The sequence below is a fragment of the Lissotriton vulgaris genome, chromosome 8, assembly GCF_964263255.1.
Source record: "Lissotriton vulgaris chromosome 8, aLisVul1.2, whole genome shotgun sequence".
NCBI classification, from domain to species: Eukaryota; Metazoa; Chordata; class Amphibia; order Caudata; family Salamandridae; genus Lissotriton; species Lissotriton vulgaris.
Window position 1 is genome coordinate 1,278,871,914 of NC_141696.1, and position 24,271 is coordinate 1,278,896,184.

Consider the following 24,271-nt stretch of genomic DNA (forward strand, 5'->3'; position numbering starts at 1 on the left):
AACGACATTTGGATCCCGTGGGGGCCGGCTTACCCCATGTGCTAAACTTCCTGACGGATAAGGCGTCGCAGGGCCTGGCCTATCGGTCGGTCAACAATTTCAGATCTGCCATCTCAGCGGGCCATGTTCAGCTGGATGGTAGACCAATTGGTATGCACCCTGTCGTGTGCAAATTGTTGAAAGGTATTAGGGTAGAAAATCCCCCTAAACCTAAATATTCTGGTTTGTGGGATGTTAAGCGAGTTTTAGACCTATTTGACAAATGGCCAGCTAACCCGTCTCTTTCCAGAAAACAGCTTTCAGCCAAGCTGGCCATGTTGCTTTGCCTTTCGGCGTGCAGGAGATCATCGGACGTACGCGCGCTGGACATAACAGGTAGAGTATTTACTCCGGAGTTTCTTTTCAGATTTTTAGGCGTACTAAAACATTGTCTACACATGTGTCTTATAATGCATTTCAGGAGAATGAAAAGTTATGTGTTGTTCAATGTCTAAAGACTTATGAGGAATGTACTGCGGCAGTTAGGCCTCAGGGCTGTTCGCAGCTTTTGATAGCCTTACAAAAGCCGTTCAAAGCAGTGGCTGCGGCCACCATTGCCAGATGGCTTCGTTTTGTGATGGAAGAAGCAGGCATTGATATCACCATGTTTGGTGCGCATTCTGTCAGGGGTGCTATGGCATCGAAATCGTTCATGTTGGGCTCCAGCATTCATGATATTATGCATTGTGCAGATTGGTCGTCAGAATCGACCTTCAAAACGTTTTATTATAAGCCGGTGGAGGATATTACCTCTGTTGTTTTCAATAAGCGTTAAACGTGCATAATCAGAAGCCTCCGGTCCTGCCATAGAATCACAAATTTACTAGCATTCGCGACAAGAATTTGCAATTCTATTAAGGACACGGAGGCGAGGATTATCCCACCCGGCATTGTATATGAAGTTATAAATGCTTGCCCACCCAGATGGTTATGGTGGTTACGGTCTCTTATCCTTTCTTTCAGGTTCTGATAAAAAGAGTGACTGAGCCTCAAAGAATGCCAGGATGGTTCGCCTGAGGTTGTTTCTTCTTCCCGTTGGAAGTGTTCTGGAGTTTTCCAAAGTTCGGTTGGAGCTGTTCGCCGCAAGAAAGAGGAAGATGGCGGCAGGCTGAGGCCTCTTATGGACTAAGGGGGCGTGGTTATGTGTAAAGCATGATGGGATATGCAGTTTAACGTTTTACTTGAATGAAAAGCAAGCATTTTCATTGGCTGCTGTGAGCTTCTAGTAAAGATTGAGAAGCATAATCCTCGCCTCCGTGTCCTTAATAGAATTGCAAATTCTTGTCGCGAATGCTAGCAAATTTGTGATCCCCTCAGGAATTTGAACGCGTGCGCTGTGTCCCACTGCCTCACTTGCCCCCTGGTGGCGGGAGGTCTGTGAGCGCACCAAGGAAGAGCCGTGGAGGCGCGGAAACGATGCAGCGACTATGAAAGAAAGGGAGGCAGGCACTTCCTTCAGTGTTCTGAATCTAGTCTGCGAAACGACGGTAAGGCAATATGCACAGCCTAATAAGCGGTCAGGAAATGAGCACAATTGGCAAAACTGACATTCATGAAAGCACCATTGAAAATGAAGCAGCACAGCAGCGACAAAGCCAATATACTGACTAAATGAAAGGCAATTAGACAAAGCCGCATTAACATGCAGAGCTAAGTGTGAAATATGTACAACAATAGCAATTCTACAACGATGAAGCCAGTATACTGACTAAACGAAAGGCAATTTGACAAAGCCGCATTAGTATGCGCGAAATATATACAACAATAGCAATTCTACGACAAGCAATTAGAAAACAAAAGAGCACAATTAGCAAGACCAGATTCCCACAGAGTAGGAAAGGCACCTATCTCGGCTGCACAGCCGCAAAGAGGATGAAGGGCCAGTGAGGACAGATTAAGTTGGAGCTGGAGTGTCCATGATTGGAGGCCTCAGGACTGTTCCTGATTGGACACTTTTCATTGTACTACAATTTTCCCAAGGGTTCATGGGAAATGTAGTCTTGTTGTTTTAAAAAATGGCTGCTAATAATAAAAGTGAAGAAGGCATAATCCTCGCCTCGAGTCCTGACATAGAATGTGTCAAGACCTTGAGAAAAAAAGCTATGTTGCAGCACAGCACTCCACTCCAGTGAGTTTTGCTATCCCAACAATTTCAGAGAAACACAGGATGTGAAATAGGAGTAGTGACGTGGTTCCACTGAAACCGTGGAAGAAGCCAGACAATGCTTTACACTGATGGAGCTCTGAACATATTTGGTAACTTTTGGCACATTTTCATTTCCATTTTGAGTGACAACTTTCCAGCTTTAGAACGCTGCAGTAAAATGGTTTTATGTGCCCTCGTTACAGACATTTCTTTGTTTATTTTTGCAAATTTATTTAGCATATAATTGCATTGCAACAGCCATTACCATAGCATGTGTATACTGCTTTGTTAATTGAAATGTAGATTCCATGTTCCCAACGGATGTCCTTGTTCAGCATTCAGATTAATTAATGATGGATTTTGATGCTCAGTAATTTTATTTGAAGGTTGCCTTGATTCTTGCTTGTTTTTATGCATCTATGAAATCTTTGTAGCAGGATGGAAAAGTGGTAGACAGTCTGGGGTGGGGGGGGGCGGGGGTAGAGATAGGGCGAGGAGGGGGGGGTCATATTATAACACACTTTTAGTTGTTTTGGGTACATTTTGATTTTTTTTTACGGTATGTGACTCCAGCATTCCATCAATGGAACTAGAAGGGTCTTATGGATGCTTTATAAAATATTTTTAGCAAGTATTATTTTTGTTTTTTCAGCAGGTTAATAAAGAAGACACAACGGAAGACGTACCAAAGACAAATAAATCGTGTCCAGAAGAACCATCCCATTTGATGTTTGGTTCAGAGTTTTGTGAAAATCCAGTTGGATTGTCTGCTCCGCCTCAGTTCATGGATTATGAAGATTTTCTTGTCACTCCAAAGCGCCCAGAGTTGCCTTCTATAATGCATGATTTTAAGGTTCTTATTTTCCCATTTATTTGACTTTCATTTTAAAGTGTATTTTTTTCTCGAATATTTAGCAATTGTCGTGGTGCTTTTCAGATTAGGGTACGTTCTCACTTTTTCCCTCATTATTTATTTCAGTTCTGTTTTAAAAATTTGCTTCACGCTTACGTTTGGGTTGATGGTAATCAGGATTGGGCGATCAAGATATGTCTTTTGGATCAGATTGGTAAATAAGTGGAGTGCTCTTGTGCTCGTGCCCTCCTTTTCTGTCCTATTGGGCTTCTTTTTTTAATTTTTCCCCCTTTCCATTTATTTCCCTTGTCTAACTATCTGTTCTTCTTCATTCACAGCATTTTCTTTGCTCCGGTTTTGCAGCATGATCCTCTTTTATATTCACATGCAGTGCATTATTCCAACAGGAAATATTTACAGTAACAAAACATTTTTCTCTTTGGAAGTTGACCAGCAAAGGAGTCATTCTGTCTCTGACACGGAGTGCAAGCCCACAATGCTCTAGTACATGGAAGCGAGGGCAGGTTGTGCCCAGACGTGTATCACTTGCTCATTTTGCCACTGGATTCAAGCTCACATGGCTGATGAGGGGAGTTGCCTCCAAACCGGTCCCAGGATGCTTGTTTCCGGTCCAGGATAGACCTGGCTTGGCAGTTGGGCTGGACTGTTTCCATGAGGAACAGTGTCAAGACTGATTTGCATATGACTGGGTCTGAACTCAGTGGCGAAGTGAACGATGATGGATTAAACCTAGATCTGTTACTGGGGATGAGTGTCTGAAAAGTTTCAGCACTCTGTCCATCTACCTGTGTTTGCTTTAAAGAAAAAGACAACCAACAACTTCTAAGAAGAGTGTTCCATTGATAGATATTGAAGCAAAAACGCGTGGCAAGTGTTTAAAGGATACAACAATGTTTCAAGGCAGAAATTGCTGTATTACTACAGAGTAATAAGAAATTTGACCACGCGTTAAGGAAATTTAAAATTCCTACAAAAAATGTCCCTGATCCCCTTGAGGGGTAACAGAAGTATAAACATGACCTATCTGAAGAGAATTAGAGGGAATGCCTTTGAGCACTGATTCGTCCAAAAAGTTTGAACAACACTGTGGTCTTGATATCAATCCTTTAGAAGTTTTATTCACTTCCATAAATCTTCATAATTTCACTAGCCTTCATATCTGAAAGAAACACGTTAGTGTTAGATTCCTTACCTTCGAATATCCCCAGGCGTCAGTCTGGATCCGGAAACTTTTGCGTAGCAGTACCCCTGCGCGTCGGTAGGCGTCGTCTGCAGGCGTCCCCTGCGGGTCCGTCGTCGGCGTCGTGCGCCGTGATGACGTCGCTGGAGTATATAGACGCCGCCTCCGCGCGCTGACGTAAGTTCTTCTTTTTTCCGCGCCAGCAAGCGCAGATCCGAAGAGCAGTACTCCGGTCTTTTGACCAACTTTGTTTAACTCTATAACTCTTTTTGTGCCTGGTAGGATGCCCGGTTTCAAGAATTGTGACGGGTGTGACCGCACGATGTCGGTCACCGACCATCACCGACTCTGTCTCCGGTGCCTGGGCCCCGACCACGACGTGGACGCCTGCGTCGACTGCCGGGCCCTCACTAACAAGGCTAGACGGGAGCGGTCCCGCAAGCTGCTTGAGCTCCGGGTGTCGGCCCCGCGTCAGGAGAGGTCGCGGTCCGGCCGGAGGTCCAGGGAGCGTTCGAGGGAGCGGTCGCGGAGCGCTCCGGAAGTAGTCACCATTCGTCGGGCTCATCAGGTAAGAAACACAAGAAGTCGGGGCGTCGTCATCGTACCCCCGACTCCCCCCGACGCTCGCGTCGCGACGCGGCCGGGGGTTCGGGTGACCCCAGCTCCGCGTGAGTCGCCGGCGCGGCCTGCCCCATACCCTCCGGTCCCTGGGCACGGTGCGACGCCTGAGGAGATTGAGGCGTTCCTCATGGCCATGAGGGCGCTCAATTCTCCGACGGGGCCTACGGCGCCTTCGGGCCCAGTGCTACCGTCCGGAGGCCCAGGCGGGTCGGGTGTCCCTGGCTCGACGCCATCGGGTGCTCTGGGCCCGGTGCCGCCGACGGCTCCGACCCCGGCGCCGCAAGGGCCTTCGGGGTCGACGCCGGCTGGCCTGCCGGCTGGTTCGGCGCCGATTCCATCGGGGTTGCCCCCGACGCCGCCCCCGCGCGGCGCCGGTTCTCCTGTGCCGGCTCCGGCCGGCACCGCCGTCCCCATGCCCTCCCCGAATCCGGACGCGGAGTCGGACCGGCGTCGATCGACGCCGGGTCCGACGCCGATGGGGCCTGTGAATCCCGAGGAGCCGGTCTACATCGTTGACTCCGAGTATGGAGAAGATGAAGAATACGGGGAAGGTTGGGAGGGGTCTGAGGACCCTCTGTCACGCGAGTGCCAGTATGACCCGGACTGGACAGGTGATTTGGGGGATGCCAGTGGTCTGGACGATTCTCCTAACCCTGGTTTTGTCTCTCCTCCTTTTGTGGAGTCGGTGGAGGGAGCTGCATACTCAGTGGTGCTGATGAGGGCTGCCAAGGCCTTACACCTTGAGCTCCCCGTCGCGGCCGTGAGGCCTAACATCCTCACTGAGGTCTTCAAACCGCAGTCATGCCCACAGGAGCCTCTGCTGCCGTTTAACGAAGCCTTGTCGGACGTTCTGTTGGGCACGTGGTCCAGGCCCGCTTCAGGTTCGCCTGTTGATCGGAACGTGGCCAGGCGCCACCGTCCATGTCCGGACGACCCCAAATTCCTGTCCGCCCATCCCACTCCCGAGAGTCTGGTGATCCAGGCCTCTACCTCCCAGTCCGCATTCCCGTCGGCCCCGCCCGATCGGGAATCCAAGAGGTATGACCAATATGACAAGAAGGTCTTCTCGTCCCTGAGTCTGGGACTGCGGTCTTGCAACACTGCTTGCCTCTTGGGCCGCTACACCCACTCTGTGTGGGACACGGTCGCGGAAGTGCTGCCAGAATGCCCCATGGAGGTGCGGGCGAAGCTCGGCAAGGCTGTGGCAGAGGGCCGAGACGCAGCTAAATATTCAATACGGTAAGGTCTTGATACGACCGACTCGCTGGGCAGAGCTATGTCAACGACGGTGGCGATTCGTCGCCACGCCTGGCTGAGATCCGCCAACTTTTCGGCCGATGTCCAAAATGCCTTGATGGACATGCCGTTCGATGGCTGTCGCCTCTTTGGTGACAAGGCGGACCACGCGCTGGAACGCTTCAAGGACTCCAGGGTCACGGCCAAGTCCTTGGGTCTTTCGACCCAGCGCCAGCAAACGGGTTCGTTTCGCTCCTTTCGTGGCCAAGGAAGGGGCGTCCCCACACGTGCTGCCAGCCACGCACCGCAGCAATCCTTTCAACGCGGTGGCGGCCGTGGAAACCGCCGTGGCGGCGGTCGGGGTCAACGGCGGGGTCAGACCACACCTCCCCCCGCAGCATCTGCCTCCAAATCCTCCTAGTCTGTGCTTTCGGCCCCATGTGACGCCAGTGGGTGGCAGGGTTCGCCATCACCACGCTCACTGGCGCACAATCACGTCGGACAGGTGGGTGCTGCAACTCGTCCGATGGGGCTACTCCCTCCCCTTCGAGACCACTCCTCCAGCCATGCCACCGCAGAACCACCGTGTGTCGGGGGACCACTTGACGCTTCTGCAGGAGGAAGTTACGGCCCTCTTGGCCAAGGGGGCCATCGAGCGCGTTCCTGGGCCAGAAGTAGGGCGTGGTTGCTATTCCCACTACTTTCTGGTACCCAAGAAGGACAAGGGGGGCCTACGTCCTATCTTGGATCTAAGGAACGTCAACGGCTTCCTCCGGAAGGAGAAGTTCAAGATGTTGACGTTAGCTCAGGTATTGGCTGCTCTAGACCCACAAGACTGGATGGTAGCGTTGGACTTGCAGGATGCCTATTTTCACATCCCCGTCCTGCCGGCCCACCGGCGTTACCTGCGGTTCACGGTAGGCCAGGAGCACTTTCAGTTTATCGTGCTTCCCTTCGGCCTTACCAGCGCCCCACGGGTGTTCACAAAGGTGATGGCGGTGGTCGCAGCCCATCTGCGCAGGTTGGGGGTTTCAGTCTTCCCCTACCTAGACGACTGGTTGTTGAAGGCGGGCTCGCCCCAGACAGTCGTCCACCACCTTCAGATGACGGCAGACCTCTTGCACGACCTGGGGTTCTCCATCAATGTGCCGAAATCACACCTGTGTCCCTCCCAAAAGCTCCTTTTCATCGGAGCGGTTCTGGACTCGGCGCAGTTTCGGGTTTATCCTCCGGAACGGCGGGTCCGGGATATACAGGCTTTGATTCCCATCTTTCAGCCGCTATCCCGGGTTTCGGTCAGGTTGACGCTGCGGCTGCTGGGACTGATGGCTTCCTGCATCCTTCTGGTACATCACGCCCGGTGGCGGATGCGGGCTCTGCAGTGGGACCTGAAGTTTCAGTGGGCCCAGCATCAGGGCAACTTGTCCGACCACGTCTTGATCTCGGAGGGCACTGCGAGACAACTGCAGTGGTGGCTTACGGACCGCGATTGGGTCAGGGGCAGATCCCTCTCCCTTCCCCAACCGGAGCACGTTGTCGTGACGGACGCGTCCCTCCAGGGCTGGGGTGGCCACTTGGGAGAGGCAGAGATCAGAGGCATCTGGTCTCCGGCGGAGTCCCGGCTCCATATCAACCTGTTGGAGCTGCGGGCGATTCGTCTAGCACTGAAGGCATTCCTCCCCTTTGTCAACGGGAGTGTAGTGCAGGTGTTCACCGACAACACCACCGCCATGTGGTACTGCAACAAACAAGGCGGAGTGGGGTCGTGGACCCTTTGCCAGGAGGCTCTGCGCCTCTGGCAGTGGCTGGAACGTCAGGGCGTGACCTTGACGGTTCAACACCTGGCAGGCTCTCTGAACGCCAGGGCGGACGAACTCAGCCGTCGGTGCTCGATGGATCACGAATGGCGTCTGAACTCGGACGTGGCACAAGGCATCTTTCTGCAATGGGGAGAGCCTTGGTTAGATCTATTCGCCACAGAAGAGAACGCGCAATGTCATCAGTTCTGCGCGTTGGAGTTTCCAAGACGGCACTCGCACGGCGACGCCTTTCGGCGCGAGTGGAGTTGCGGTCTGTTATACGCCTTTCCGCCTATACCACTTCTGCCCAGAGTGCTGAAGAAGATCAGGCGCGACCGGGCCCAAGTTATCCTTGTGGCTCCGGACTGGGCTCGAAGGTACTGGTATCCCGAGCTACTCAGCATGTCAGTCGGTCCCCCGATCCACCTGCCCCTTCAGGAGGACCTTCTGTCGCAGCAGCAGGGGACGGTCCTCCACCCGAACCTGTCCAGTCTCCACCTCCATGCTTGGAGATTGAGCGGCGGCAGTTGAGGCCATTTGACTTGCCTCCTGAAGTCTGTGATGTAATTCTGGCAGCCAGGCGTCCCTCCACAAAGTCGGTATACGCCTGTCGGTGGAACAGATTTGTGGCATGGTGCACAGCAAAGGCTGTGGATCCTCTTTCTGCCCCTCTTTCAGAGGTTCTTCTGTTTCTTCTTTCTCTTGCCCAGCAGGGCTCTGCTCTGGGCACTATCAAGGGCTACCTTTCTGCCCTTTCAGCCTTTCTAAGGCTTCCTGATCAGCCTTCTTTGTTCAAGTCCCCGATTGTAACGAGATTCTTGAAGGGCATCACACACATGTATCCACCTGTTCCGTTTGTGATGCCTCAGTGGGACTTGAACCTGGTTCTTACCTTTCTGATGTGTGCTCCCTTTGAGCCCCTTGATTCTTGTCCTCTCCGTCTCCTGACTTTAAAGACGGCTTTCCTGGTTGCCATCACCTCTGCCAGGAGAGTGAGTGAGCTCCAGGCTCTTTCTGTCCAACCCCCTTTCATGTCCATTCATCCTGACAAGGTGGTTCTAAGGACTAGGCCTTCTTTCCTGCCCAAAGTAGTCTCTGCTTTTCACATCGGGCAGTCCATCACCCTCCCTTCCTTCTTCCTGCCTCCGCATCCTTCAAAGGATGAAGAGCGGCTCCATCGTCTGGACCCGAAACGTGCGCTTTCATTTTATATGGATCGCACACGCCAGTTCCGGGTGGATGACCAACTGTTTGTTGGCTACGTGGGTGCGAAGAAGGGAAGGTCGGTCTGTAAACGGACCATCTCTCGATGGGTCGTTCTCTGCATCAAAGCGTGCTACTCTTTGGCTCGGAAGGAGCCTCCTGTTGGGCTGAGGGCCCATTCCACTCGGGCCACAGCGGCTACTACTGCCCTGGGCCGGGGAGTCCCTTTACAGGACATTTGCCAGGCTGCTACATGGGCCTCCCTGCATACCTTTGCGAGGCACTACTGCCTGGACAGTCAAGTCCGGAGGGATGGCTTCTTTGGCCGTTCTGTCCTCCAGGACTTTCTGGTGTAGGAATGTATCGGTTCGCAGACCCACCACCGGGGTTGGTATTGCTGGGGTATCTATTCTAAGGTAAGGAATCTAACACTAACGTGTTTCTTTCAGATAAACAAGTTACTTACCTTCGGTAACGATATATCTGTAAGAAACATTAGTTAGTGTTAGATTCCTTACCGAACCCACCCATCCTCCCCGTTCTGCGAACTGATACCTAGGGTTAAGGACATCCCTTTCAGGGCCCTAGTTTCAAATGGCACCAGTGTTGGTTCTCTCATGGCTCTGCGTTTTCTGGCGCGGAAAAGCTGTGTACAAAGAGCTGACGTCAGCGCGCGGAGGCGGCGTCTATATACTCCAGCGACGTCATCACGGCGCACGACGCCGACGACGGACGCGGAGCCGCAGGGGACGCCTGCAGACGACGCCTACCGACGCGCAGGGGTACTGCTACGCAAAAGTTTCCGGATCCAGACTGACGCCTGGGGATATTCTAAGGTAAGGAATCTAACACTAAATAATGTTTCTTACAGATATATCGTTACCGAAGGTAAGTAACTTGTTCGTTGTTCTTTGTACAATATGGCACTGACTTCTCCGGGGATAAAACAAGCATGGATATACTCTTAAATAATATATTTCTACAGTCCTCATACCCTCCACCAGTATTATCCGACAACGTGGTTCTCATGACAGGAAACTGTGAGGGTTAACAAATCATCTCCGCATGCATAATTTGTGTACTATAGAATAAAAATATATCAACAAGGTTCAAATAGTACATATATTCTTATGGATACAAGAAGGTTACACTAAATTGTGACACAGCACCTGTTGTACTCCCGTGTCCAGTAGTGGATAATACATTAAATTGGTGGTAAGAGGATTCCCTGTGCAGATTGATGTGTATGTTAGTAGTTTAAATGCCAGGAAAGGTGCTCACCGTAAATTGGTATAAGATGAACATTTCAAGAGTTGGTCAATATTGGATCTGCTCCAAGTAATCTAAAATCAATTATAGTATTGATATTGGCCATCGTGGTGTCTACGGATAGAAGAGTCGATCTAATGATTCATCAGACTTACCCAAATTAATTGCTGTGTAATTTCAATTTATCATGCTGTTGTTATCATGGGATAAGCAGTGCCACAATGTCTACAATACAAAAGTTACAGCCATCTCCCTGATCGGTAAAATCATGTATGTTACAATGTTCAACTCCTAAGCTACAAAAATACCCCTTGACTTAAACGAAAACACAGAAATCATGGTAAAATAAAACATATCCATAACTCACTAAAATAGGATAATTGTATATACTCATAACGTTGTACTCCAGCACATAGTTCATTTGCATCTTTTGGAAATATATATCAAACAAATTCATCCTCTGAACTATTATATTGTATCATTGTTTGTCATGTCATTAGCCCTTAATGCAGTATTTCAAGCATATTAAGGTATATAGATATTTACAATTACTAAATCAACTGAGCAAATCTATATCATATGTTTTATAGGGAAACGGATAACTTAAAAGTGGGTATTAACTTTAATACAACATGGTTACTCTACGGACTTAGAGGATACTTTCACTGTACATCAAAAAAGCTAGAAGTTCAAAAAAATGCAAATTTTAAAATTCTTATTATTGCTTGTTTTACTCAGTGATTTGCAACCTTTAAGCCATTTTCTTCTCCTTTACTAACAGCAATCTTGCCACCATTCTGAGTCGAGCCATCCTCTATGCCAGGCGGTCTAATAACTGATCTACATGCATACTCCAAAGTAGATCTCTTATCAGTTCCATACAGTTTTATTCTCTCACTACTATTTCATTCAGTTTTTGTATTCATAAGGAGAGCCACCCTCTATTTACAGGGAAGTTCTATGTTTGTTTCCCAGGGTCTGGTCTTGCCTTGGCATCACTTGTTCCTTGTGTATGTAAGTTTTTTTATTAAGCAAAAACAACAGTTGATGGTCAGAATGCAGAGCAATGTCATGCATTCACCCCAGTACAGAGATCTGGGCCTAAATCCATCGTTTTTTTGCTCTCCACACCACCCCAGTTCAGACATGGCCATATGCAAATCAGTCTTGACCCTGTGCCTCATGGGAACAGTCCAGCCCGAACTGCCAAGCCATGTCTTTCCTGGACCGGAATCAAGCATCCTAGGACCGGTTTCTGGCTATCAGCCGTCTTCAGCCAGGATAGCTTGACTCCAGTGGTGTGGAGAGCATGGGACTCACGTCTGAGTATACCCATCCCACTCGGGGTGACAAATGCAAAAACAACAGTTGATGGTCAGAATGCAGAACAATGTCATACATTCACCCCAGTACAGAGATCTGGGCCTAAATCCATAGTTTTTTTGCACTCCACACCACCCCAGTTCAGACATGGCCATATGCAAATCAGCCTTGACCCTGTGCCTCACGGGATCAGTCCAGCCCGAACTGCCAAGCCATGTCTTTCCTGGACCGGAATCAAGCATCCTAGGACCGGTTTCTGGCTATCAGCCGTCTTCAGCCAGGATAGCTGGACTCCAGTTCTGCATTCTGTCCATCTACTGTGTTTTTTGCAATTTTCACCCCGAGTGGGCTGGGTATGCTCAGACGTGAGTCCCAGGCTCTCCACATCACTGGAGTCAAGCTATCCAGGCTGAAGAAGGCGGATAGCCAGAAACCGGTCCTTGGATGCTTGATTCCGGTCTAGGAAAGACATGGCTTGGTAGTTCGGGCTGGACTGTTCCCATGAGCCACAGGGTCAAGGCTGATTTGCATATAGCCATTGTCTGACCTAGGGTGGTGTGGAGTGCAAAAAAACGATGGATTTGGGTCCAGATCTTTGTACTGGGGTGAATGTAAGACATTGTTCTGCATTCTACCATCAACTGTGTTTTTTGCAGTTTTTAGGTCTCGCCTGTCGATGCGCATCGAGCTTGCGAGACTATGGGGGCTTAAACACTCTTTAACCAACTTGCAAGGAATCGTGGCGATTCCTTGCAGTGCCCGTGAAATTTAAGCTCAATGCGCATGCGCATTGAGCTTAAAAGCGCGTGCACATACCCCCAGCCGCCTGCCTTGCCCACTCTCTCTCTCACAGCCTCCCCCAGCTCCGCCCCCTCACTTCTTGGTTGCACTCCCCTACTCTCCTCCTCCTCCTACTCTCCTCCCCCCTCCTCCTCCTACTCTCCTCCCCTGCCTGCCGTGTCGCACCTCTCCCCGCTCCGCCCCTCCCCTGCCCGCCGTGTCGCAGAACACAGAACTTGTTATTTTATAGCTGCTCAGTTGGAGGGGCGAGTTTTGGATGATGATACCAAGCATTTGGCACGTTGAACGGGTAACTCCTCGTAGTTCTCTATACGTGGATCATTTGCATTTGAAAGTTTTCTAATCGCTACACACATGGTCTGCCTAAATTGGATGCGGGGTTGTGGATCATATTGTGCCTACTGGTAGACTGTGAGATTCACAAGGTCCCAAGGAGTCACAGTGTGTGGGACCTTTTATGCCAATTCGGACAGAGGCAACTACAAATAGTTTGCTTAGTTTTTGAGCCCACGTTTACATTTTCTTAAATGAAATTGGCGTGTTTGTTTTGGCTGTGTTTCAGACTCGCATCCCATAGGTTCCCTTTGCAACAATGCGTTAAATTATAACCCGAGAGTACCACTTAAAGCTCCGCCCCCTCACTTCTTGGGTGCACGGCCGCTAGGCCGTGCCTCCCCTACTCTCCTCCTCCTACTCTCCTCCCCCCTCCTCCTCCTACTCTCCTCCCCTGCCTGCCGTGTCGCACCTCTCCCCGCTCCGCCCCCTCCCCTGCCCGCCGTGTCGCAGAACACAGAAGCTTGTTATTTTATAGCTGCTCAGTTGGAGGGGCGAGTTTTGGATGATGATACCAAGCGTTTGGCACGTTGAACGGGTAACTCCTCGTAGTTCTCTATACGTGGATCATTTGCATTTGAAAGTTTTCTAATCGCTACACACATGGTCTGCCTAAAGTGGATGCGGGGTTGTGGATCATATTGTGCCTACTGGTAGACTGTGAGATTCACAAGGTCCCAAGGAGTCACAGTGTGTGGGACCTTTTATGCCAATTCGGACAGAGGCAACTACAAATAGTTTGCTTAGTTTTTGAGCCCACGTTTACATTTTCTTAAATGAAATTGGCGTGTTTGTTTTGCCTGTGTTTCAGACTCACATCCCATAGGTTCCCTTTGCAACAATGCATTAAATTATAACCCGAGAGTACCACTTAATTATAAATGGACTGTACATGCGGCGAATGTTTAGTCTTTGCACCCTCTCCCCCATGACCAACCCCGGCGGTAGTAGACTGAAAGCTTCCCACTCACGTATCGTGGTGCCTTTCCGTCATTCAGATATCCAGCTGGTAAGTTGCATATTTCATTCGTTTATAATTGCCGATGTGGTCGTCATTCAGCGCTTTTAAGAACTCCTTATTTTTAGAATTCCAAACTAAATACTTATTTTCAGAATACTCTCAGTTGCAAACAGTTAAAATTTGACTACTTCAAGATGTTCGTTTTTCAACTGGATCATGCACCACATTTTGCTTTATTTATTTTGTGTTGTAACTATAAATATTGAGATCGTATACTGATTATTTTGCGTTTTTCAGTAGAATTCGGTATTGTGTAGACCAGATCAGCCACGGAAGGCTGTAAATATGTTGTTTATAAAAGTAACCCGAGTGGTGTTCCCAAATTTAATCGACAACAGTAGAAATGAAATAGACACAGAGAAGTACTTCAAGTGCCATAGAACTTATTTTATTTGTAATTCTTTAGCATTGGCTACAGGAAACAAAAATGCTAAAGATTTACAAAAAAAAACCATAAACAATTCTAAAAGCACTAACTCTAATGATGCGAGACCTATTGCATTTCCAATGCTTGTTTATTAAGGCCTCCTCAAGATCATGCACAGTAGTGGGAAACTGGAGCAAGAACAGCAAAAAAAGGAAAGGGGGTTCATCGATTTTGTTTTAAACAAAAAAAAGCTCTAGTTTCACGAAATAAGCATTGTCTATTCGGTCCCTGGTCATCCTTCACAATTCTGCAAACCAAAACCCATGTGGCAGAATCCACAGAGGATATTACTCCTGGGAATGGAAGAGAGATCTTACGTTTGTAGGAAGGGGGATACAATCTCCTTATTTTAAAAAAAATCACAAACTAGTATCCCCTGCATTATTTGTGTTGATCTAACCCACAAAATACCCTGCCAGTAATGAAAAAATAAATTGGGGGGTGGGGGGGGTGGTAAACTTTCACCCATTCTAGTAGTGGCATGCTTCATCATCTGGTCTCATCCTTGTCCCTAAAAACCAGGATGGGCACAATTGTATTTCAGGGTGCACTTTACCTCGCCGAGGTACTTAAGAAAGATAAAAATACCTCAAACCACCCTCAGTGTCCCTCCATTAACGGCGTTTGGGTTTGATTAAAAATAACTTCCAAGCAGGGGTTAAGGATATTATGATTCTATTACCCTTAACCATGCACCACTTTCATGCATTCAAGGTAAGATATTACTTGCCTCAAAATAGCCGTAGTCGATCTTGATTTCAAGGGTGAAGAAACAAAATTAAAATCAAACTATTGTCAGAAAAAGGACATCTTTGGAAAAGCACTATTATTTTGTGATCTTTTTCACCCAAGGTGATGATCAAATCACACACTCATGTTGTGTTGGATGCTTAAAGGCTTGCTAGCTTGCAGTATTCACACATATCTCATTCATATCATACCATATATGTCACACTCTGTGTGTTTTTATTTCACATATACAATTTTATCTGCATACCATGCTTGGCAATAAACAGTGCCTCATCTCCAGGATTTGCACAATTCCATTCATGCATTGGTACTTACCCTACTGAGGAATCCTAAATAACGACATGGGAGATGGGGGGGGGGGAGCTTGCCCCTGTAGCTACACACTGAAAGGATTGCACTGTCATCCACTAAAGGTAGAGGGCAAAGCAATGCATCAGAGACCCTGTATTGTAGGATAAAAAGGTGAAGAGGAACAAGATATAATTAGGAAAACTATCGCATTAACCTGGTGCCAAATGTCCTGAAGAAGCGGAATATACCTCACTTACTTCGTCAAGGGTGAAATGCTGCTTCTTAACCTACTTGCACATGGCACTCGCCACCCGGCTCATCATACATGTGACAACAGGACCCGATATTTCTGTCTTCCCTGCGACTCCCCTATGCGTCTCGCGCAGGGTACAGGGTGACATAATTATGTCACTAATGTGGAAGGAAACGTGGGAGATGTGGTCCCTGTTCCTCTCCAATTCTGTGGAACGGGCACAATGACAAAATTGCATCCCTAGTTGGGAAGGAATCATGGGAGGTGTGGTCCCTGTTCCTTTCAAATGGAAAGGAGTAATGTCCAGATTAATCTTACACATACAACTGATACTTCAAGTTTTAATTTATTTACTGGTGTGCAACTATTAAAATTAAAACAATATGTTCATCCAAACTACATAGTAGGAATAACTACAGATGGAAACTGATTTGTATATAGCATATACAAGAAGCCCACTGTAATCCTATAGTGACTAATACATGTAAGCCTATTATTGTACCGGATGTGGTTCATCTGAACCATAACCTAGAGGGAGCAAATAGTGAGTGTATAGAAGAGGGGATACCTAAATCTTGTTAAGCATTGTTGGACTTCACTTAAAAAAAAAGGAAACCATGAAAGGTATAATAAAGACTATTCTATGATTGAATAAAACTTGTGCGAATCTTGATCATCTTGGATAAATCCGGACTCACTTTGTCTTTTGTATATAGGCTAAATACTGAGACTCTCTCGTGTATATTATCAAAGCGTTAATATCTCTCTGCCCAAATCAGTTAGAATAAAATCCAACTGCTGTATCTAGGCATGCAGAAATCAAAGGATTTTTTAATGGTTGCCACAGGGAGTTTAATTGGTTCCAAGGAATCTCCTCATTGAGGCTTTATCTTATGATAGGTCTTTAATCTGTATACCCAACTTTGTTCTTTCTCTTGGAGAGTTCTTGTCATATTGTCACTATATGACACTTTTTCCATGATGGTCCAGTATATCTCGCTGTCCTTATGTTCTTTTTCTATGTAGCATGCTGTCAATCTAGTCGATTTCTTCCTACAGCGGATGGTATTCAGGTGCTGATTTGTTTTTTCTCGTGATCATTCCTACATCTAATAGTTTACAAGGGTACTCTGTCAGGTATATTACATTATCAGAGTTGCAGTTTGTATGTGTGTGTTGTTACCAGGGAGTAGGCACACCTAGATCCAAATACTTAGTATTAATAGTAAATGGACACACACCACATTAGCCACAGGGATAATGGCCAGTGACCGAAGGGAGATTCCATTGAATCCTAGATGAGTTTTTCTATGCAGTTCTATTGTGGACCGAAATATCTCTGATACTCTTATTCTTATTAAATGAAAAGAGAGTTTTTTCAGAGATCAACTGATTGGATGTCAGAATACGCCTGTTTGTAATCTTTTTGATTTGATTAGAAGAATGGTTGTGTACTGACACAAATCAGGCCATTGGTCTCCTTCTTACTGTCTTCTAATAGGGCTTCACTCTGATTGTTCCGCCCAGTTTCCTGGGCTTTTCAAAAATCTATCTTGGATACTCATGTTCTAATAACTTAGATGTAAGGTTATCTGCTTCCTTCTTATAGTCGTTTCATCTGATCTGTAAGAATTGACTCACCGAAAGATTCTCCCTCAGGGACCTGGAGTGTGCTTTTTTAAGGTGCAAGAAACTGTAAATGTCAGTTGGTTTTGTATAAAGTCTTGTGTCAAACTTGCTATCTTTTGCCTGGATAATTAGATCTAGGAATGATACTTCCTGATTGTCATAGGACATTGTGAAGTTTAGAAAATTATTACAGTTATTCAGTCATCGTACAAATTTGGCAGCTTGCACCTCATTGTCGTGCCAGATCACAAATACGTCTTCAATATAGTAAAGCAATAGGCGTACCTCTTCTTCAAAGGGGTTGTTAGCCCATATATATTTCTCTTCAAATTGGTGGATGTATAGGCAAGCAATGCTGAGAGCGAACGCGCTCCCGATAGAAGTTCCATGTTGTAGATAGATTTTGTCTTCGAAAGAAAAGTAATCTTTGGGAATGCTGGTTCTGCCAGCTTCATGATCCAGTCAATAGGGGTGCTAAAAGTCCATTCTTATTCTCTATGAAGGTCATGACTGATCCGCAAGCTTTCATCTTGCCGGATGCTAGTATGCAGTGCGTCAACAGGATCAGTTTGGTTTGGAGGTCCTAATCCAACTCACTCAGGATGTTCATAAGGTGTTTTGTGTCCATCACATAAGATGTCATTGTTAACACTAAAGGTCGCAGGAACTAATCCACAAATTGCGATAGTGGTTCCAGAACTGAGCTAATACCGGATACAAATAAGCGGTCTGGGAGAGGACTACGTCCTTTGTGAATTTTGGTTAACTTATACAAGTATGGAATCCTTGGTTTTGAAGTCATCAGAAAATCTACTTCTTTTTGTGTTATCCATTTAGTTTCTTTTGCCTCTTCCACCAAATTACTGATTGTCCCTTGGAGTTTTTTGGTGGGGGCTGATTGGAGTACTTTTTAATTCCTCTAATCCCTAAACAGGGCTAGGTAGGCTTCTTGGTTAATCTCCCTTCGTCTGGATGACTATTGGGCCACCTTTGTCCATCTGTCTAATAATCAATTGTGTCTTCCTACGTAACATAACTAGTATTTGTAAAGCACACATTCTTGGTGCTGAAAAACAGATGTTTATAGAGAATCAAGTCAAGTTCTGATAGCCTATCCTCTTTTTAGGTCGAGCCTAGTGCAGCGTGCATGCGCTGCTCTAGGAGATGACCTTTAGAAACCTTTTAGTTTTTTTCAAGCACTCATGCTTGTGCTGGCATCCACCTTGCGGGAGCGAGCAGCGGCCCGCAGGGGCCATCTGTTTGCAATTAGCGTGGCCGCGCGCGGCGCGTCTGCACTTTTCAAGCACTCGCTCCCCTGCCTGTCTCACCCTTGCCCTCCCTTGCTAATTATTTATTTCCTCTTACTTGCCTCCCTGCTTGTTCCACTGTGTGCTGCTGTTTTACTTTCACTTTTAGCAAGATCTTAGGCCGCTGTTCTTTGAACTCTGCATTTTCATAGCTCGGTGGGAGTCTTTCCAATGCATGCTGCCATATGAACACATTACTGCCTGGCTGTTGGTTTGTCGATTTTAAACCTTTCCGAAACAAGTCTTTTTTTTCTGTTTGGAACAGCGGCGCGCAGGGGCCGTCTGTTTGCAATTAGCGTGGCTGCGCGCGCTGCTGCTCTTTTCAAGCACTCCCTCCCCTGCCTGTCTCACCCTTGCCCTCCATGCTTAATATGTATTTCCGCCTACCTGCCTCCCAAGTTGTTCCACTGCGTGCTGATGTTTTACTTTCACTTTTAGCCGATCTTAGGTCTGCGTTCTTTGAAATCTGCATTTTCATAGCTCGGTGGGCGTCTAACAAGTGCATGCTGCCTGGCTGTTCGTTTGTCGATTTAACCCTTTCCGAAACTAGCATTTTTTTCTGTTTGGTTGCTGTTGAGCACAGTTGTGCTTTGGTTGATTTAGCCGTTAACTCTCTTGGTTTGCTTCAAAGTGCAGTCTGCCAGCAGGCGCCATGAATTGATGGTCGCTTCACTCTCCGAGCCTGCCTTTGTTTGCCTTTGTTCAGTGTCCCCTCCTGAATGGCTTGAACATGTCGGCTGCAGGAAGCTGCGGCCTCCGTGACGTTTGGTTTTCATTGCTGACTCTGAGCTCTCATCACAACTTCGGAATCAGTCTTGTGAATCCCACATTCTGCCTTGTGACCCTGCGTGTTTGCTTCCCCGCTCCCTGCAGCTCTGAATCTGGTGTGCTACTTTTTCCACAGTTCATTTTGACTTTGTGAGTTTAAATTCTGCTTGATATATGCTTTCATTTTTAGAGAATTATGCAAATTTTCTTTCCTCCTGGTAAGCCCCTTCGTTAATCGCACTTCTTAACACCCGAGCTCTTCTTGGCATTCCTGTTCAGATATGGCTACTTTCAGATATTTCTTTTTGATGTATTGAGTCACGCTTAAACTACCCACTCCCTCTCCAAACATCTTAATAGTCATTGCGAGTCCCAGTTTTTAGGTGTGGCTAGAGTAAGCTTCAGCTGTTTGCCAATAGGTCTGGCAAAACACTTATAAGGTCCCAAAGGCGAGACCTATTGGCTATGCCAATGCTTGTTGTTCATATTTTGCAAATAACCGCCTCCTCGAAGGCCAGTACTTCTGGAGGAATAGACAAAGTAGGGTGCAGGGGGTGGGGGGGGGGAGGTTAAAGAAAGTCTTTTTATGTAAATTAGGTGAGCCTTGTTTCACTTCTTTGTGTGGTTCATTCTGAAAGAAACCCTTTACGCTGATTTTACAGAAATAGTCTGCCAATTCACATCTAAGTTTAAATTTGTCCAATTGATATATAGGGACGAAGCCAATTCCCTTATTAAACACTTTGTTCTCATCTGCAGAAGGACTCGCTTTTAATTACAACACACCTTAGTATTTTGTGTGCAGCTGATTTTCGGGATTTATTAGTAAAATGTGTTGAACACATTCTAAAGCATCAAACTTTAAAAAGAGACAAATAAATGGTTTTGACGTGACGTGAAGCATTCAAAAGAGAGACATGACCCCTTTTCACATCTCTTTGGAGGTCACATTTAATGCACATACTCAGCTTGTCCAGTCTTGACTTGACAACCAACTTTCTTGAGTTATGGCACCTGTGTATTCTGACCAGCAATGCTTGCTTGCTTATGTTCGATCATCAGCTTTGAGAAGGTGGTTGTGCGACCCTGGTGCACAGGACCAGTATCTATATTGCATCACTCACTCAGCTACATCTAAGACTAACTGTACATGAGCCAAGTTTGTATTCAGAGATGATGGAGTTAGAAACATAAGGAAGAGGTGAGGTCATGGATGCACTGAAACAATTTGCATGTCTAGTCTCCTATACTTATACTTGTGGAAGCTACAGGTATTTTTAGCCTCTCTTGGTACCTTATTGTGGTGTCCAGCAAAAGGAAACTTAAAGGAGCCTTTGATAAAGTACCATGTGCTTTTAGCAGTAGGGTTTCTTGGTCTGTAAATTGTAAGAACAGAAAGGGAAACTTCAGAATTTTGATCATGTTCTTCTTTTTCTCCCCCCGCCCTCCTATGAAATTTGCCTTCTAAGATGTTGGATGATAATTTGTTTGGGATTCCTCAGCATCCAAAGCTGATTGCAAGTACAACCGAAGAAAACTTTAAGGTTTCTACTATTCCTTAATTAATATGTTCCATATGTGTAGCATGCACTGTTTGACGGAACTGGGAGGGAATAATTGAAACAACCAAGTTGTGAAAATATTGTGTTGTGTGAAATATTTTGCCTTGATTGAGTTAGCTGTGGCTTATAGTTAATGTTGCTTCTGCAGAACAAAGATGCCAAATATATCCTTAAACCATGGTGCTGTAGATAAAGGATTGCATAATGCTTCATTGTGGTATAATCTGTATACTGGTACTTTTAGCCCTCGTTCCTCCAAACTCATGAGATGCTCTGGCTGCACAGCTAAGAGTTATAGATTTGAATAGGACAGAGGTACATGCTCTCCCATAGGTTCTGCTCATTCTTGCTTCTACTTCTCATGTGCCTCCAGTGGTTGGGGAGTGAGCCCTCCTGGATGGTATTAGTTTTGTTTGGTAGTGCCTGTCTTAAGTAGTCTGTGAAATACAGAGGCCATAGCAGCATATTTATTGTTCATCCATCATCCTTTATAGAGTTTCTACCACCTAATCTCCCTTGGTGGGTATGTTTACTAGAGAACTTGGACAAAAAAAACAAAATTAGCATACACATATTACCAAATAATGTGATAATTATTTACGTAAAGACAATTCTCTCCTTAAGGATAATAATTCCGGATGCAGGCCGTCAGATGCAGTTTCTTCTCAACTTTAGCGAAGGGTTACTATCACCAGGCAGACAACACAGAAAATGTAGCGAGTATCTAGTGATGCCCTGCCATAAGGTGAGTGGAGTGTACTTGAGTGCAAGCGGGCCATCCTCTTATTCAACGCATACATGATTCAGGAGCTAGTGAGACAATCCTAGACTTTTCAGGGCAGATCTACTCGCAGGCAATGGCTAGCCCCCTCGCCGTAAAGCCTATAAACAGGTACGCTGACCCAGTATATCTGGGTCCTGTGAGACTGCTATTGTTAAAAAATTGTTGTTACTCCTATCTTTCTCAGAAGCCAACCTATACCTGACCAACCATAGGGCAACACTTGGGTTACAGTCTCCCCACTAGGGGCCAAACAAGCTAGATAGTCACAGCACACCCATTCTGTCTATGCTAGCCACCATTCAATCAATCAAAGCATTTATATAGCGCGCTACTCACCCGGAGGGTCTCAAGGCGCTTGGTGGGGGGGGGGGGGGGGGCGTCCCCCTACTGCTCGAACAGCCAGGTCTTGAGCTGCTTCCTGAAGGCAAGGTGGTCCTGGGTCAGGCGGAGGTGGGTCGGGAGGGAGTTCCAAGTCTTGGCGGCCAGGTAGGAGAAGGACCTTCCTCCTGTGGTGGCTCTTCGGATGCGGGGGACGGCGCGAGGGCGTGGCCGGTCGATCGAAGCTGGCGTGTGGGAGCGTAGAAGTTGAGGCGACTGTTGAGGTATCCTGGGCCTTGGTTGTGTAGGGCTTTGTGTGCGTGGGTGAGGAGACGGAAGGTGATTCTCTTGTTTTTTTTTTTTTTTTTTTTTTTTTTTAAAACCTTTATTTACAAATGCACAGTACACAGCGTCTGCCTACAACCCCGCGGGGCTGGCCGCTATGACAAAAAACAGGCTGAGCGAGAAGTGTAATATGAGGCAGCACGTTGCTGGAGCAATCTTTAAAATCAACATTATTGGCAAGAGCGTAACATCAGACAAATAGGATAAGAAAGGTTTAATTTTATGTTTTTGTCGAAGTGAACACGAACAAACAAACACATGGTATCATAGTGGCATGGGTTGCTGGAGGTGGGGGGGGGGGAATGAATGTAGGAGAAACGACGATGACGAGGGGGGGGTGGCGCGCGCAATAGAGGCATGTGGTAAGAATAGGAAAGGAACGTGAATCAAGGAGAGGAGGGAAGAGGGACCTCGTAGTCAAGTGGAGGAGAACAGATATCCCCACGATAAGCATTCCAGGGAGCCCAAACTCTGGACCACTTCCCCGGACGCCCCCGGGCCTCATATACCGTCTTCTCGCGGAACATGGACCAGTCCATGTTCTCCTTCCAGGCACTTAACACTGGCGGTCTAGGGGAGCCCCAAAGCTGCGCAATATCCCTCTTCGCGATCATATTGCCAAGGGTGACCCAAAGTGTCTGGGCGGCAGTGCAGTCAGACGGTTCCCATACATTCAAGAGACAACGGCGCGCCTCCGGGATCAATGGGACCCCCGTGACACGGCTCATCACATCATGCACCCTAGACCAGTACGCTACAATCACCGGACATTCCCAGAGAACGTGGAGAAAGGTACCATCCATCCCACACCCACGCTTGCATCGACCATCCGAAACCAGACCCATTCGCACCAGACGCATTCCAGTAAGATACACGCGATGGAGGATTTTCAATTGGACAAAGCGAAGTCTTGCGGGAATAGCCACCTCCTTAGGGGAGGACACGGCAGACTGCCAGTCCTCGTCGTCCAATTCAAGTCCGTCGGCCGTCCAGGCAGCCCGGAGCTTCTCGAGCTGGTCAGTTCTATTATTAATGAGCTTCTTATATATTAAGGAGATGGTACTGTCTGGGACGTGGCCATCTAGAACCCGATCCTCCAAAGGGGAGGACTGCGGAATATCCGTACCGGGGGGGAAGACAGAAGACAAGGCATGTCTCACCTGCATGTACCGGAAGTGCTCCCTATCATCGAGCCGGTATTCTAGCTTCAGCGATTCAAAGGACTTAACTGTGCCACGTGTCCACAGGTCCCCCACAGTGCTAATCCCAATCATGTCCCATTTCTCAAATCCTTTCGTCTTCCACAGGTTGCCCAGACGTTCCGAATCATACAGTGGCGTCATACGTGTCAGTCTACCGCCCCAGCCCGTGGCCACCGTAGCGTCTCGCCATGCCCGCACCGCACATTTCGTCGGGCCCGTAAGAAGTCGGAAGGGGGCCTTAGAGTATAGCGCCCTATTGAAGTTGCCACCGGGCAGCAGCAATTTATCCAAAGCAAAGGCAGGAGCGGGCTCCGGAGCGTACGTCGCATGGTTGATGGCACTCAGGTGTGAGGCCCAGTAATATCGCCTAATGTCCGGCAGCGCAATACCTCCATCGTACCAGGAAAGCGTTAGCTTGGACAAGGCAATGCGGGCACGGCCATCCCAGATGAGTTGCCGCTGTAAACTCTCGACTTCATGGAAGTAGCGAGCCGGAACAGGGTCGAAGAAATTTTGCAGGGCGTAGAGGAATCGAGGGAGCGACATCATTTTAAAGAGCGCCGCCCGGCCCAATGGGGATAAAGGCAGATCGCGCCAACGCCGAACATCCTGCTTTAGTCTACGGAGTGGGGCATACAAGTTACGCTCATAGCGGACCGAAGAAATCATGGATACATGGATCCCAAGATACTTAAAACCGTCCGTCGCTACCAGGATGGGAAATCTGCGGGGGAGAGGCGGCAGGGTACCAGCTATGGCATAGACACAGGACTTGGTCCAATTAATGACA

At 47.5% G+C, this 24,271-nt stretch overlaps 1 protein-coding gene across 2 annotated transcripts in view; it reads left to right on the forward strand.

The window, feature by feature from the left end:
- Positions 1-24,271, forward strand: part of SKA3 (spindle and kinetochore associated complex subunit 3) — a 627,619-nt gene that overhangs the window by 296,338 nt on the left and 307,010 nt on the right. The window contains exons 8-9 of one of the 2 annotated variants that reach the window (XM_086935203.1): positions 2,838-3,038; positions 20,740-20,814. In XM_086935203.1, coding sequence (XP_086791329.1) covers positions 2,838-3,038; positions 20,740-20,814 — 276 coding nt within the window. The remainder of the gene's footprint in view (positions 1-2,837; positions 3,039-20,739; positions 20,815-24,271) is intronic. The other variant, XM_086935202.1, reaches the window with a different exon arrangement.